Source organism: Cervus canadensis, chromosome 2 (assembly GCF_019320065.1).
Source record: "Cervus canadensis isolate Bull #8, Minnesota chromosome 2, ASM1932006v1, whole genome shotgun sequence".
Classification (NCBI taxonomy): Eukaryota; Metazoa; Chordata; class Mammalia; order Artiodactyla; family Cervidae; genus Cervus; species Cervus canadensis.
Window position 1 is genome coordinate 47,652,126 of NC_057387.1, and position 15,839 is coordinate 47,667,964.

General features: G+C 32.8%; 1 protein-coding gene across 2 annotated transcripts in view; it reads right to left on the reverse strand.

Annotated features, from left to right (window-relative positions):
* Window positions 1-15,839, reverse strand: part of FNBP1L (formin binding protein 1 like) — a 115,231-nt gene that overhangs the window by 7,577 nt on the left and 91,815 nt on the right. Inside the window, exons 9-15 of one of the 2 annotated variants that reach the window (XM_043460610.1) lie at window positions 15,573-15,776; window positions 14,005-14,163; window positions 9,253-9,267; window positions 6,667-6,776; window positions 5,087-5,219; window positions 4,632-4,726; window positions 760-908 (exon numbers count right to left, since the gene is read on the reverse strand). In XM_043460610.1, coding sequence (XP_043316545.1) covers window positions 760-908; window positions 4,632-4,726; window positions 5,087-5,219; window positions 6,667-6,776; window positions 9,253-9,267; window positions 14,005-14,163; window positions 15,573-15,776 — 865 coding nt within the window. Of the gene's footprint in view, window positions 1-59; window positions 909-4,631; window positions 4,727-5,086; window positions 5,220-6,666; window positions 6,777-9,252; window positions 9,268-14,004; window positions 14,164-15,572; window positions 15,777-15,839 lie in introns of those variants that run through there. The other variant, XM_043460608.1, reaches the window with a different exon arrangement.

Genomic DNA, 15,839 nt, shown 5'->3' on the forward strand with positions numbered 1-15,839 from the left:
GTCTATATTACAAGATCTTATTTAACACAGTTTTCTCAGAGTGAGGAATAACTGAAAATTACTCAATTTAAAAACCAAAATCATAGATGGGTAGGGAAGGACCTTAAATCATACACCATTTTATACCAACTTCTTTGTGAAGGTGTTACTCTGCTCCTTGGTGAAATGAAGGAAAACAATTTTTCAAAGTCCAAGAAAGAGAAGGGTAACTAAAAATGTGTGACAGGACCACACCTTCCTTCCCTCAGTTTGTTCTCCAACTACCACAGGAGAAGGATGGCACAGTCAGAAGCTACATTTTCTCCTTCCAACATTTGAAAATATGCCCAACAGACTCAGGATATGGTAGCGGCAGTCAGCTATGCCATTTGCCTTATACCAGCCACTCAATGATAACAACTTACAAGGAAGAGCATGAAGTGGTATCTACCAGCCTTCCACTTTCTGGGTTGAGCTTTATGCTCAAGCAGCTTCAGCTCTGATGAGTACATTAGTAAGGTCTCTTTGGGAAATTCTGTTATCAGCCAAAGTTGATAATTAAACAATAATCTTTATTAGGATACTGGTAACATAGGCAATTTTCTTTCAATGTCACGTATAGAAGGAACATCTCTGTATTTGTAATGTAGTTAATATTCACACTAATGAGCCTGGATAATTTTCTAGCAATTGTATTTAGCTATAAGGACATGGACTCAGTACACATGTAGGCTTTAAGGAACCAATTTTATCAAATACAATGCATTAAGAAAATCATACCATCAAAAGGGTAGATAGCTTTGCAGTGTCCAATAGCAGGCAAGGGATCATCATCTTCAAACTCATCATCAAACTCACTGTGGTGGCCATGCTGTTGGGGTGGTCCACGAACTTCTTGGTTTGCATCATCAGTGTAACTTCCCTCAGGACTATAAAACAAAATTATCTCTCATCAAGTATCACAAAGATGGGAACTTTATATATTACCTACAAACTGATCTCCACAAGATCAATTCAGAGAATCAAAAATCAAAGACACAGTTCCCAATTAAGCCTTTATTTTCTTAAATGTTGAAATGTGTGTGTGTGCATGGCTTCTAATTCAAAATGCTTCTTGCTGGATTTCCTGAAATTAAAAAAATTAAAGATAATAATGTTCTAGGCACATAACATGTACTTAGTAAATATGTCTCATTATCACTGGGTCCAGAGATAAAATGGAAAAATGTCATGAAAAGTTGGATTTTATCATCTCAGATTCAAGAGGGATGAAGGAATTTACCCACTGTTTTTGCCAAGAAAACTAAAATTTCTTAGAGGATCCACCCAGACCAATGTTCAGTTCACAGGCTTCAGGTAGAGTTGCTCTGCCCTGGCTCCAGAGGATCCATCTTAACAGAGAACGTGCATGACCAGAGTGAACAGCTCACACGAGGGCATGTAACTAAGATATAAGAGATGAACAGACTGTTGTTTGGGATTATTGAAAGAGAAATTCCCTTCCTTTTCCACTGGACCCGAACCTAGAGAAATATGAGCTTACAGTTTTAGAAGATCACCATACAGAGGACTGTACAAAAAAGATCTTCACGATGCAGATGATCACGGTGGTGTGATCACTCACCTAGAGCCAGATATCCTAGAATATGAAGTCAAATGGGCCTTAGGAAGCATCACTATGAACAAAGCTAGTGGAGGTGATGGAATTGCAGTTGAGCTATTTCAAATCCTAAAAGATGATGCCATGAAAGTGCTGCACTCAACATGCCAGCAAATTTGGAAAACTCAGCAGTGGCCACAGGACTGGAAAAGGTCAGTTTTCATTCCAATCCCAAAGAAAGGCAATGCCAAAGAATGCTCAAACTACCGCACAATTGCACTCATCTCACACACTAGTAAAGTAATGCTCAAAATTCTCCAAGCCAGGCTTCAGCAATACATGAAGCGTGAACTTCCAGATGTTCAAGCTGGATTTAGAAAAGACAGAGAAATCAGATTCAAATCGCCAACATCTGCTGAATCATCGAGAAAGCAAGAGAGTTCCAGAAAAACATGTATTTCTGCTTCATTGACTATGCCAAAACCTTTGACTGTGTGGATCACAATAAACTATGGAAACTTCTGAAAGAAATGGGAATACCAGACCACCTGACCTGCCTCTTGAGAAACCTGTATGCAGGTCAGGAAGCAACAGTTAGAACTGGACATGGAACAAGACACTGGTTCCAAATAGGAAAAGGAGTACGTCAAGGCTGTATATTGTCACCCTGCTTATTGGACTTATATGCAGAGTGCATCATGAGAAACGGTGGGTTGGAAGAAACACAAGCTGGAATCAAGACTGCCAAGAGAAATATCAATAACCTCAGATATGCAGATGACACCACTCTTATGGCAGAAAGTGAAGAGGAACTAAAAAGCCTCTTGATGAAAGTGAAAAGAGGAGAGTGAAAACGTTGGCTTAAAGCTCAACATTCAGAAAACTAAGATCATGGCATCCGGTCCCATCACTTCATGGGAAATAGATGGGGAAACAGTGGAAACAGTGGCTGACTTTATTTTGGGGGGCTCCAAAATCAATGCAGATGGTGACTGCAGCCATGAAATTAAAAGATGCTTACTCCTTGGAAGCAAAGTTATGACCAACCTAGAGAGCATACTAAAAAGCAGAGACATTATTTTGTCAAAAAAGGTCCATCTAGTCAAGGCTATGGTTTTTCTAGTAGTCATGTACAGATGTGAAAGTTGGACTATAAAGAAAGCTGAGCACCAAAAAATTGATGCTTCTGAACTGTGGTGTTAGAGAAGACTTTTGAGAGTCCCTTGGACTGCAAGGAGATCCAACCAGTCCATCCTAAAAGAGATCAGTCCTGGGTGTTCATTGGAAGGACTGATGTTGAAGCTCAAACTCCAATACTTTGGCCACCTCTGCGAAGAGTTGACTCATTGGAAAAGACCCTGATGCTGGGAAAGATTGAAGGCAGAAGGAAAAGGGGACGACAGAGGATGAGATGGTTGGATGGCATCACCGACTCAATGGACATGAGTTTGGGTAAACTCCGGGAGTTGGTGGACAGGGAGGCCTGACGTGCTGCAGTTCATGGGGTTGCAAAGAGTTGGACACGACTGAACGACTGAACTGAACTGATATAGAGTCTTAAAATGAAGTTAACACAGTGGAAGGAAGAACTGTGAAGTGGAAATGGAAAACTGAAGATATCATCTGAATTCCTAGATGAAGCTCTCCCTAAAGTTAATCAATAAAATCCCTTTTCTGTTTAAGTCAGTATGGGTAGAGGATTCATCCTGTCACTGAAAATCAAAAGACTCCTAGGAAAATTGATTTCCAGTTAATCACATTAACGGGAAGTTAGTAACTAAGAAAATCCAAAAGAGCAGGCAATCCAAAGGCACTTTTTCGATAAATTTTTACTTCAAAAGAGAAAAATGTTAATTTTGCCGAAGAATCAGATGACTGAGATTTTAATAATGGTAAAATTTGCCTGATTAGATTTTGCAGTATTTCCAGTATGTCTGGAAGCTAAATTCTTAATAACACAAACCAGAGAGATTAGATTCTTTTAATCTAGGTTTTACCTAAACAAAAACCCATTATTGCTTAAGGAAATGTACTCTTTCAAAAAGTGATAATGGAAAGGAAGAGGAATTAACATCTACTACCAGGTATTTTACTGTTAGGTGCTTTGTGTACATTATTTCATTCATTACTAATAACCCTGAATGACAGGTATTTTAATCTTTATTTTATATTTTAGGAAACAGAGACTTAGCACTAAAAATGAATTTGCTAAATGTGAAGGGAAGGGATAAATCAGGATCTTAGGATTAACACACACACAACACTACTATATATAAGATAGATAACCAACAAGGATCTACTGTATAGCATAGGCAGCTCTACTCAATATTCTGTGATAACATATATGAGAAAAGAATTTGAAAATGAATATACGTATAACCGAATCACTTTATTGTACATCTGAAACTAACACCATAAATCAACTATAAGCCAATAAAATTTTTTTAAAAAAATCAATTTCCTCAAATTACAATGTAATTAGGTATAAACCAATTATTGATACTAGATCTCTCAAATTCTTCTGAGTCCAAATTTGTTGGATTTTATTATAAGGGGGTGGGGTGGTGGGGCGGAAATATTACCCAAAGGGAGAAAATGTCACAAATGGTCTGAAAACATGGAAACTTAGTAAAATGTCTTTTGGAAGCTCTGATCCAATCTAGCAATATGCACTTTTTTTCTTTACAAAACTTTTGAGTAATTTGACAGTTAAATTTTTCTTTGGTGTAAGCTACCCAACTCCATCTAAACTTTCAGGCAATCTTCCTAGGTCTGAGGAGACCATGCCTCCAGACTATAGCTCCCAGAATTTTCCAAGTTCCTATCTCTGTTTTCAGATGCGTTACAAACTAGAAATGAGTAGCAAAATAACATCTCATAATTCACCTGTAGCTAACGTAAAGAAAAGAAAATTATTTAGGTTCAAAGACTGAGTTATTAAAAGCCAAACTTATCAAATTAGGAAAAAAAGAGAATTGTCCAAAATTTAGGACAAAAGAGAAAAGTCTGGGGGTGGGGGGAGAAAAAATACAAATAAAATGCAAAAAATAACCTTTCTCGTCCCTGTGTTACAAGATGATTTATGTCACTGCTATGTCTTCTGTCTCCTCTTCCACCTGTTTTGCCTTCAACTTCAGAAAGCCAAGCCTTAGAGGGAAAAACAAGTAAAACCGAGCTCAGTAAATATATTTTAAAGCTCATAAGATATTCTACATTGAAAATGTGATTTGAGCCTTTATTATTTATTATCTAATTCTTAGAGAAGGGAAATCTTTATTTCAATTTGGTCAGTGATCAGTGTTACAGCTGATTAAAAATAGTATAAATAGTTCAATGAGAGGCTAATTCTAAAGATGATACCTTATTTTTACATTATAATGATGCCTTACTTTTAGATTATAAATGCTACAAGAAAATATTTGAGGATAATTCTAGCAAGAACCAATCTATCATAATGAAGTTATAAAAATGAACTTATCTTTGAAAACTGCTAAACAACAAATTTACCTCATTCTTGTGGATTTCCATTCGCAGGCGGTCAATATTGTTCATGGTCTCTGCTAATTTAGGCTGCAAGCTCCCTGGGTCCCCCATTTGTGGATTCTTCTCATATACATCTTTCATTTTGTTAAGTGCTTCTCTGAAAATGAGAAGGAAGCCACAAAATTAAACATTCACTTCACATGTTTCCAGGTAAAAGAGTTTCATTTGATTCTGGGGACTCGCATGCAGCCTAATCTTAAGAGTCCTAGTTCTTTAACTTTAATCAAACATTACCTGATTAAAGATAATCTGCACAAAGTTGATCATGTATATACTGAATATTAGTAATTTATAGAGACAGTCTTTTAAAACATTTAGAATGTTTTTAAAAAAAGATTTCATGTCTCATTTCTTGCTTCCTAAATGAGATTATATAGATTTAATCAAGGGCTGGAAGAATATTTCCCAATATTCTTAAACTTATCATGTCCCAAAACAAAGTCACTACATCCCCCCATCCAGACACATTATTCCACTGGTGTTCCTTATCTTACTTCACAGCATCGTCATCCTCCCAACTCATCTATACCACCTCTCTCTAAACTCACATCATTCATCCTCTTCACTTCTCCAATCTTACCACTGTAGATTATGCCTCAATTAGCTCTCCTGGACTCTTAACATCTGACATTACTAACATCCCCTAATACTCTTTTCTTCCTTGATTTCCTGGAGGTAGTGCTCGCTTCGGCAGCACACATACTAAAATTGGAACGATTTCTTGGAGGTAAATTTTCTTTTTCCTTCCTTTCACCTTTATCTCATTTCCCTCACTGGCTTCTTCCTTTTTTCTGTTCATTCTTAAGTGTATTTCATAAAATGACAGATTTCTTCTCGTCTCATCTTACAGTCCTTCTTTTTAAGGATGATCTCATTGCTTTGTTTTTTCCAGTTTCACTGAGACATAATTGACTACTTTAATATCACCTATCTTCAGATGATTCTCAAATATGAATTCTTCAATCGCTCATGTTAGAGTTTAAGCTTCAATTTTATCTTCAGTGTAATAGCAGATATAAGTTACCAATCACTGTAATAACCCTTTATTCATCATATATAAATTTCTATATTCACTAAAGTAAAACTGAACTAAAAGAAACTCTTTATGAAGTTGAAAAAAAATTAAAGCTATGAGTAAATGAATCTGCAGTGTGAGTAATCAGTTTTCCAACATTTCTGCTGCAAACAAAGTAATTTCAGCCTCAGATTTCTATTGAGCTCCATTTACATAGCAAAGCAAAACAAGTTATCAAAGTATATACCCTTGATAATAAATCAAAACTATCTTGAAATTTTATGGAAGACATAAACATACACTATTAGCATCCAATAAGTAATCTGAACCTAAGAAACTCTCTAACATTTCAGTTTAAAAATATGACAGAGCAATCACACAATTTTCCAAAATTTAGGAGTGTGTTTTTCCCTGAAAAGATATTTCAATTAGGATGTATAATTTTTAAGCCTTTTATACCGCACATTTAAACATATCATTCATATTAGACTCTGAAAGGAATAATAGAGAGGACTTAATGGGAAAATACTTTTGATCTGATTCTTTTTGTAGTTCTCTGTTAAGCTCATCAATGCGCTGCTGTAGTTTTTTACGTCTCTGTTCTGGTGGCAGATGACTGAAATCTTCTAGTGCTGGGCCCTGAAAAGAGAATCTAAATCATTATAAAAAATATTTTCATGAAATTTTATTTCTAAAATATACCTAAAGAAAGAATATATATCAATTTTAATTTCAAATTAGCCCAACGACTCCTTTTAAGAAAAAGAAATCTACATATGTATGTACATGTATGTTAATTAAAATAATCATACTGAAGAAAGAGTTCAGATTCCAGTCACTTTATAAAATCATGAAATAGAATAGGTAAAAATATCACCAGATACAGGTAACTGGTTATTACCAGTATAACATTATATTCAGGTCTTGGCAGAGTTAAATACAGATGAACCTTCTTACAGCAACAACGACGAAATGGAAACACATAACATTTCTCACCTATACAAAATATTTTATATATAACATATTATACCACATTCCCAAATCAAATCTATTGCCATGACAGTAAGGATATAACAAATGTTCAGACTGTAAATATTAAAAGTTTATATAACCGAGTCCATTAAGCAACTTACCTCATAAAGGCAAACTAACTAATGAAAAATATTTTAATGTTACACAGTCTTTGAGTGATTACACTTATTAAACCATTCATTAGGACCAAAACATACTTGATCAATAAAAAATAAAGGTAGAACTATCCACTGTGTGAAATGTAAGTCAAAATTATATTCCAATAAGGGATTTATTTTCAATTATCCCTCTGTACAACCATACCTCAGTTCTTGAAATAGAGATATAATCCAAAGAAAGACAAAATCCTTATTTAGGAAGGATCCTCAATGTCTGAAAATTTTTAATGTTTTTATATTCAAGAAAACTATATCATTTAAGAAAACATTCTAGTACTTAGATGTAATTTGTGATTCAAATGATGTCTTTCTCCTCTTAAATGTTAATCATGTCATTGTTACCTTAGGTATCTTCTTAGAGATGACACAACTACATCCAATGTTAGCAACTATTGATTCTGTTTAATATAAGCCCATATTTATGTAAGATTTTACATACTCAAAAATTGATGACAACTATTACTCTTCATTTTTATTTTAAAAATGGGGATTTTAAGAACATATAAGTTCAATTTTTTAATTGTTGCTGAAATAAGCTCCCACAACAAATGCATCCTTGCTCTTTGAGCCATTTATGCCTATAACATAGTTAAACAGCTTTATTTCATCATCTGTGTTTCTCTTACTTTTAAAAAATAAAACTCACTTTCCAGATAATACATGATTAAATATAACATTTAATTCATAACAAAACTTTCTGCAAATGACCTGAACATTACAGATATTCAATAAGCCTGCCTTGAAAAAAAGAGGACATCTTTCCTAAGTGACTTTTGTTTTTCAATCTATCAGTCACCAGAAATAAAAATCCATCAATCACAAAAAATCTGATGTAAATAAACAAATGGCAAAATTCCCTACAAAGTGCCTTTAAATTTAGGGGTCAATTACAAATATAAGTTGTCAGATTTAATCTAATCTGGGGTACAAGTACAATAGTTTGAAAACTATTATATTGTGCCAAAGATAAAAATATAAAGAAATGAAAAGTTATATTTTAATATGGTTTTGTTGGCAGTATTGTAATAAATTCACAATTACTTTAGAAGTAAATCTTCCAGATTTCTTTTCACTTATCTGTAATGAAAGTGTTCTCAAATTTATTAACAATAGCTAGGCACTTGAATCTCTAATATCCCATTTTGACATTATAACATATTCCTTTATAGAATATGAGAACTAAACTCACTCTATTTCCTATGGCTGTAAAGAAGACTCTGAGACATTAAAAAACCTCTTCTACTACATGGTAATTCATAAAAGGTCAAACTGCAATAGTCTGAAAAAGTCTGGTATGTTTTCCAAAAATGAGAAACTATGTAAACACCCAATAATTTTTATGTTAGGTCTTCACAATGCAGTTTCATTAATTTGTTTGAAACATATGTATAAAGGAATAATACACATGCACACATACACACATACACACACACACACACGATATTTAGGTTATTTGCACTTTTATCCCCATTCAAGTAGTAGACAGAAAGCACTGACTAATGAAACTAGCAGGAAATCTTTCTTACTTTTTGGAAAATCTAATGATTTTTGTGATAAACTACAAATCAAACTTACATGATCTTTCTTTTTATAAAGAAAAATCATTTTTATTTTTCCTTTTGTAAAAACATAAACTTTTGTTCCACCATGTAACTTTTAAAATGATGTTTAATTTTTTCTCTGTAACATGAAAAGACTCCACCCAATAACATTTAGGAGCCTAATGAGTTACAGGTAACCACATTATTACTAAACTTTATGACGTCAGAGGTACTGGCATGTGTTGGCCTATGGACTATAGAAAGAAAAGACACACAGAGTAACATGTGGGGATGTACTTTACCACTTTGCTTTAAATTAAACGAAACAATGTTTTGTGATTATTTAATACTGGCACAGTATACAGATCAGCACATAAGGCTTACCATCTTCACCGACCACTGAATAGTTCAATGGAAAACAGAAAGAAATGGTATATTATTCACATGAAACCATAATACAGAAGATGCAATAACTTATACTGTTTTTTTTTTACGATATTAAAATATATCATGTACACTTCACAATCCAAACAATTATGCCAGAAAAACAACTGTAACCACATTTGGGGGAAAAGTAAATTACTTGCAAAAAAAAATATACACTGATGATAATGGGCAGATATTTTCTAAGTGCAACTAAAACTCAAAAGTAAATAGTAATGACTTTATCAGTAATCATGTATTTTCTTCTTTAAGAGAACTTTTACATAAGTGGATTTCACATATACAGCTCTTTATTCTCAAAATCCTAATGCTCAAAAAGTTGAACATAAAGATCTAATATTAGCCACTTAAAATAAATATTATATGTAGTACTAAAGAATGGAATACTCTTCCCAGTGCATTAAACATCATTGTCTGAATTTTTATAATTCAAAATATTGTTTTGAACTTGAATATGTCACGGGTAGGTAAGGGTAACATTTCTACTTTAGTTTTAAGAGTCTATTTTTAATGTACAGACACATTAAAAAACACACTATTATCAAAATAGTAATGAGTCACCTAGATTCATGTTTCCCATACATATTTGCTAATAGATAACAATATATGGGTTGAATTTTGCTTTGAAGATATAGCTTCTCTTTTTCAGTTTTCATTCTGAAATCCATACGCTTGAAAAGCAACACTAAAAATATATGTTTGATTTTTAGAAAACTGGTTAAAATTTATTCTTTCTGAAAATGTGACATAGCAGAGTCCTCTCATATTATGAATATATAAATATATATATATATATGCACTTATGTATGTATCATCCATGTTCTGTGGGTTCCCAGGGTTCGGCAACCGGCATTTCATCTGTCAAGCATCCCAACTAAACACACATGTACACAGGCATACGTGTGTGCGCACACCCACATACTCACACACACCGTGACTCATAATACCCAGGAGAACTTACAAAGTTTATCTTCACACTCATTGCATTTGTTTAGCAGTTTCTAAAATTTCTGTTTGTCCCTGTTTACTAAGTCAAGGTGTTTTAGAGAATATGGAGGACATCAGGTAGAATTTCACATAAAAATACAGATTTTAATAAATAGCTGAGAAAAATATCTACCCCTTATCGCTGATGAACTGGCCATATATATTAATGGTTACAATGATAAGAAAAGATGACATATGCTATCCATTATCTTTCCAAATTAAGCTTAACATTCTTTAGACTGTCAGTAGTTTCAGGGAACAAAAACCACAACTTTGCTATGACAAAATTCCTGTTAAGAAGATTAGAGTTTTATATTTTTATAAGATATTTATGATCTTCTATAAATATTATTAAAACAAAATCATATCAACAAGAAACAAAATAGGTAAATTATTTGAATTTGTCTTTTATGATAATCTCAAGCAGCTAAATTTCTAAGTGATACAAATTATTTTTCCAGTTTCTTTATTAATACAATTTAGAGAAAAGAGTAATATAGTTAAAACTGAAATATTAAATGTTTCAGTTTTTAGCTAACTTAGTTTTACTATTAATTAGAAAATAAGTTCACAGTTCTTTAGATTTGGGGATATAAAAACTCAAGTTTTTCGTAAATATTAGAAATACATTTTGTCTTTTTAAAAGCAATTCATGTTCAATAGAGAAATACTATACTGAAAATTTCACATACCTCCTATATCTTAAAAATTATACAAGGGAGCTAAAAAGGAAATCAGGCAATTCAAATTATTACGTGTATTTAACTTTAAGGTAGGAAAATCCTGAGAACAGTATTCTGGATAATAAAAGTTTACAAAAATGACTCTATAAGCCTATAAAATCATGAATAATTTAGACAGTAAACATGGACTTGCTAGATGGACTCACTACTGCTAGATAAATATATATATACTAAAAAAAAGGAGCACCCAGTAAGCACCAATGAAGTAGTTAGAATAAAAACTATTCATTTCTATAGCTTTTGAGTGTGCACTAAATATCTATTTAAGGTTAGATCTTGATGTCACAGAAGGAAATTATAGATCCTCATCCCTCAGAAAAAGTCTACCAGTACCACCATCAAATTAAAAAACATTGGTCCAATATAACATTTCTCATGTCCTTAAAGATAATGGAAACTGTAGGTTTTCTTAGAAAGAAATTATAAATTTTTATAAAAGCCAAAAGCAGATATTTAAGAAAAATGATGAAACAAATATAGCTCAAAACAAGAGTTTCTGATTTGAATGGTAGAACTCATCAGCTTTAATAAACCATAATTCTTTTCCAGTTTTATGGACTTATATGTAAATTCACGTAAAAACACATAAATGGTTTGTTAAAGCGTATCTTCTTCCTTTTCTATATTGAGAAAATTCTTAAGTGGAAAGAAAACACAATTTTGAAATAGTATCTATTAAACTACCAAATATCAGTCAAAGCAGAAACTTCTCAATGCCAAGGTAATGAACTTTGCTTCCTGCTGTATTCTCCATTCTCCAGCTGGTTTGTCTATCATATCTTCTATCTTGCATACTGCTTTTTTCTTTGGCATGATAACTAATAATAAGTGCAACCATTGTGCCTACCTGGAATTAGCCTCCCTAGCCCAACAAATGTCCTAGTATTTAAAGCTGAAGCAATATATGGAAATATAATAAATAATGACCACACAGACACTTTTAAGTTCAACAGTTATAAAATTCTACCTATGAATTTATTCAGTAACAATAAAGATGTCACTTATTTAAGCTTCTTTCTCCAGGGCTCACAGTTCTAACTAACTAAACTTTTTTCACAGCATTGTAAGCACTTCATATCCCTAAGACCATGCTGTGCAGGGTACTGTAACTGGCCCTGGGAGACTAGATATGCAGGATACCTGAGAGATTCCAAAAATATGGCTCCTAGAAATTACAAGTAGTAATTGCAATTTTTGATTACCATTGATTTCTGCAAAAGCATAATATTTAATGAAGTCTAAGTCATCACAAAGAAGAAAGATGGGAATTAATTCTACTCTCATAATTCAGGCAACAAAAATCCCATATATGGTTTCTTAAAGTCTTTTAAACAAGTGATAAGAGCTTTCAAAACTGATTACAGGCACCTGTAGTGCCTACAAGCATAACACAGACTCATTCACAGGGAGTTTCAGAATGGCATGAATTAACCCATAATAACATTCATACACAGAATTAGGAAAGGTAATGCAAAGAAGTTCAGGTCATTACCGGAAAAAAAAGGAAGTCCCAAAAAGAATGTAATACACTGGGACATTTCTGCTGCATTGTTAACACCAATTAGCTTGTCATACTGTTTTAATAGAAAAGTAAATAATAATATAATATTGCCCTATAAGATATGTATCTTGTTCTACATGTGGCCAAAAGAGAAACCCAACTAAAGCAATTTAAAGATAGATAGGGTTACCAAAGAGTGAGAAACATATAGGCTAGACAGAGAAGGAAAAAGAAAGGGGAGAAAGGCAGAAAGGAAGGGAGTAGCATCAGGGAGAGGCGAAGGAGAGGGACTGAAAGTAAAAGTGAGTCCAAGAGTGAGTGCAATGCTGTTAACAACTAGACTTCTTATGACACTAACAAACTCCCAACTATCAAAGTTCTCATCTGTGGGTTATCACACCTAAAATTTTTATATGTCTAAACAAATGCTCATACAAATCTCCTAAATTGATCTAAATCACGAGCTATGAATATTACAACCATGCCCTTCAAATCAGATCTTAAACAACAGAAATTAGTCTAACATAATGAATTAACACTAATTTATCAGTAGTATTTAACAGTTGTTGCTAAGAAACAGTTTAGTATTTGTTTTTCACTATCCTAAAATTTTTCATTTGCAGAGTATCTTTGTGTTAGTCTTTCAGTTGTGTCTGACTCTTTGCAACTCCATGGACTGTATCCACCAGGCTCCTCCATCCATGGGATTTTCCAGGCAAGAATACTGGAGTGGGTTGCCATTTCCTTCTCCAAGAGATTCTTTAGTTACAAGTAAATGACAAAGGCTCACTTATGGGGAAATAAATGAAAATTTTGGTAAAAAGATATTTTTTTTTTTTAGTTTAAGAAAACAAATTCCATGTATCCATTACTCAATAAAATCTAGTATTTTTATAGGCTTTATAACTTATACAATATACTTTGTAATATATATTATTTTAATTTGATCTATAATCTTGATTATTTAACATGCCTGTCTTTGATTTTTTTTATTTAACTATTGGCAATTGTGTTTTATGTTTCTGAAAGTAGGGCAATTAAAATTAAAATAGAATTTTATTTTTTTTGCCAACAAAATAATACTTTATAAAATTCACAGAAGTCATCATTAGTGACAGATTATTACATGAATAATTTCAGTGACAAATTACTGAAAGTCTTAAAAATGTAAATACATTACAAGACAATGGTGGACATATGACTTCACATAAACAAAAAGAAAAAAAATAGCTAATATGATTGTACCCAGCACCCTCTTTATAATACCATTCTTTTATGGTTGAGCATTTCAAATGTTATAAAGAGGAGTTGTTTTTAACTTGAGGGCAGCTATACTTAATTCTGTAGTGTTTTAAACTATATATTTATAGGAGAGAGCCTTATAATGAGGGTGGAGAGTATTAAAAGCCACACCACACACACAATAGGCCATCATGCATTTTAACCCATGATTAAACTTACCCCTCTTTTGAGACTTCTGAAAGAAGGAATTCTGGGCTTGCCTGTTTTTATTTCATTCATACAATAATGCACGGGCTCAATGGAGAATGTGAGAAACTGGGACCCATTGGGAGTACTGGAAGTGAGTAAACTAGCAGGGGCTAGGGGTGGGGACTGTGGCTAATACGGAAATAAAGAGAGGAGTCAATAAGCCAAGTGTGCACAGCTCTTTTCCTAAATGAAAACTCTATTTTTGGCAACATACTTTTTACAAAATATATCTCAAATAGTTTTCTGTAAAAATATTATAAGAAACTTAACACAGTTTTGCCAAAACTGTCATTTTAAAGTCAAATGTACTTTTAAAAATGTACCGTTTCATTTGATCACTTTTTTACAAGCTGACAGACTGAAAATACAGAGTGTACAAATTATAAGGTTAGAGAGAGCAATATGACCTAGATTAAGAAAATCTCTTCTGATTTCTAGATTATTAAAACCGCCTAGTCAGTCACACTTAACCTATACTTGTCAGAGATAACGGCAGAAGCTATAGTTAACAGTATCTACACAGGCAGTGTCTATTAAAATAAAGCATTAAAACTGTAACTATTATCATAAACAAGCAAAAAAAATTCATTACATTTGTGGCTCTCCTCTCTGTTTCTATTTCATCCCTGTTTAAAAAAATTTTCAGTATTCCTTGTTTATCTAAGTTTCCCAAGCTACTCTGATCTGACTTAAAAAAGTCTCACCTCTCAACTTCTCGATGGAACAATGTTATGAAAAGCATAAATAAAGCTTGAATTAATTATAATTGTGCTCTTAAAGATATTTATAGGTATATTATAATTTGAGTTAAATGTTATCTAAATTCATATGTCAAGAGCAGAAAAATGAATTAAAATAATCAAGTATATTTTAACAAATACAGAATATCAGATTATCTATTCTCCTACTGATAACGACACTTTATAGCCATTAAATTGATAAGAAGATTAAACACTCGTTTATTCCATTTGCTCACTGACTGAGCTACATTTATCTAAAATAAGCACAAGAAGTTAAGGGAGAGACTCTCTTAATAAACTAGAGATTTTTTAAAACTTCAAATAATTACACGCATTGAGCCCTTCCCATTAAATATGCACATGGATGATAAAAAATATTCACACAGATGATAAAAATAACCGTTAGCATGATCTATAAGACCTAATTTGACATTTATTTTTGCTGTGATCAATCATTCCAGTTGAGAACTGCAATTTCAGTGATCTCACAGTCATGATTCCTAAAAAATCTGAACTGAAACTACATACAAATGAAATTTCAAAAGTATATAATTTAAGAGATACTAACAACTTATCTAATATTTTTACTCATTATTAAATGATGTTAAATTCAGAAATAATTTTTTATTATCAAGGTACAAAATTCTAGGTTTCTACTAAGTGAAAAGTTAATTGAATCATTCAAATAAAAATATTTATTCTCTATTAGTAGTAAACCATTATCCATCCAATACCTACATTATTTTAAATGACAGACTAGAACAAAATCATCAGCACAGAAAAATTTATGACTTTTACCTTTGGCTTCTTTCCAAAGAGCCACAACTTGCCCTTGGCCTTTCCTACTGTGGTTTTGGCATCCACCTTTCCACTTTCCTGTTTGGATGCACTGATAGTCCCATCAGAAATGGTTCTATAAATATGCTGACTGTAATCTTCAAATGGAAAGTCTCCGGGAGGTTCAAATCCGGACTTAAAGGAGTCTACTACCATCTGAGAGTCCTACACACAAGAATAGTACCATATTAGCTTCCAAAATCTTAAATCTATGTCAGAAAACAACAA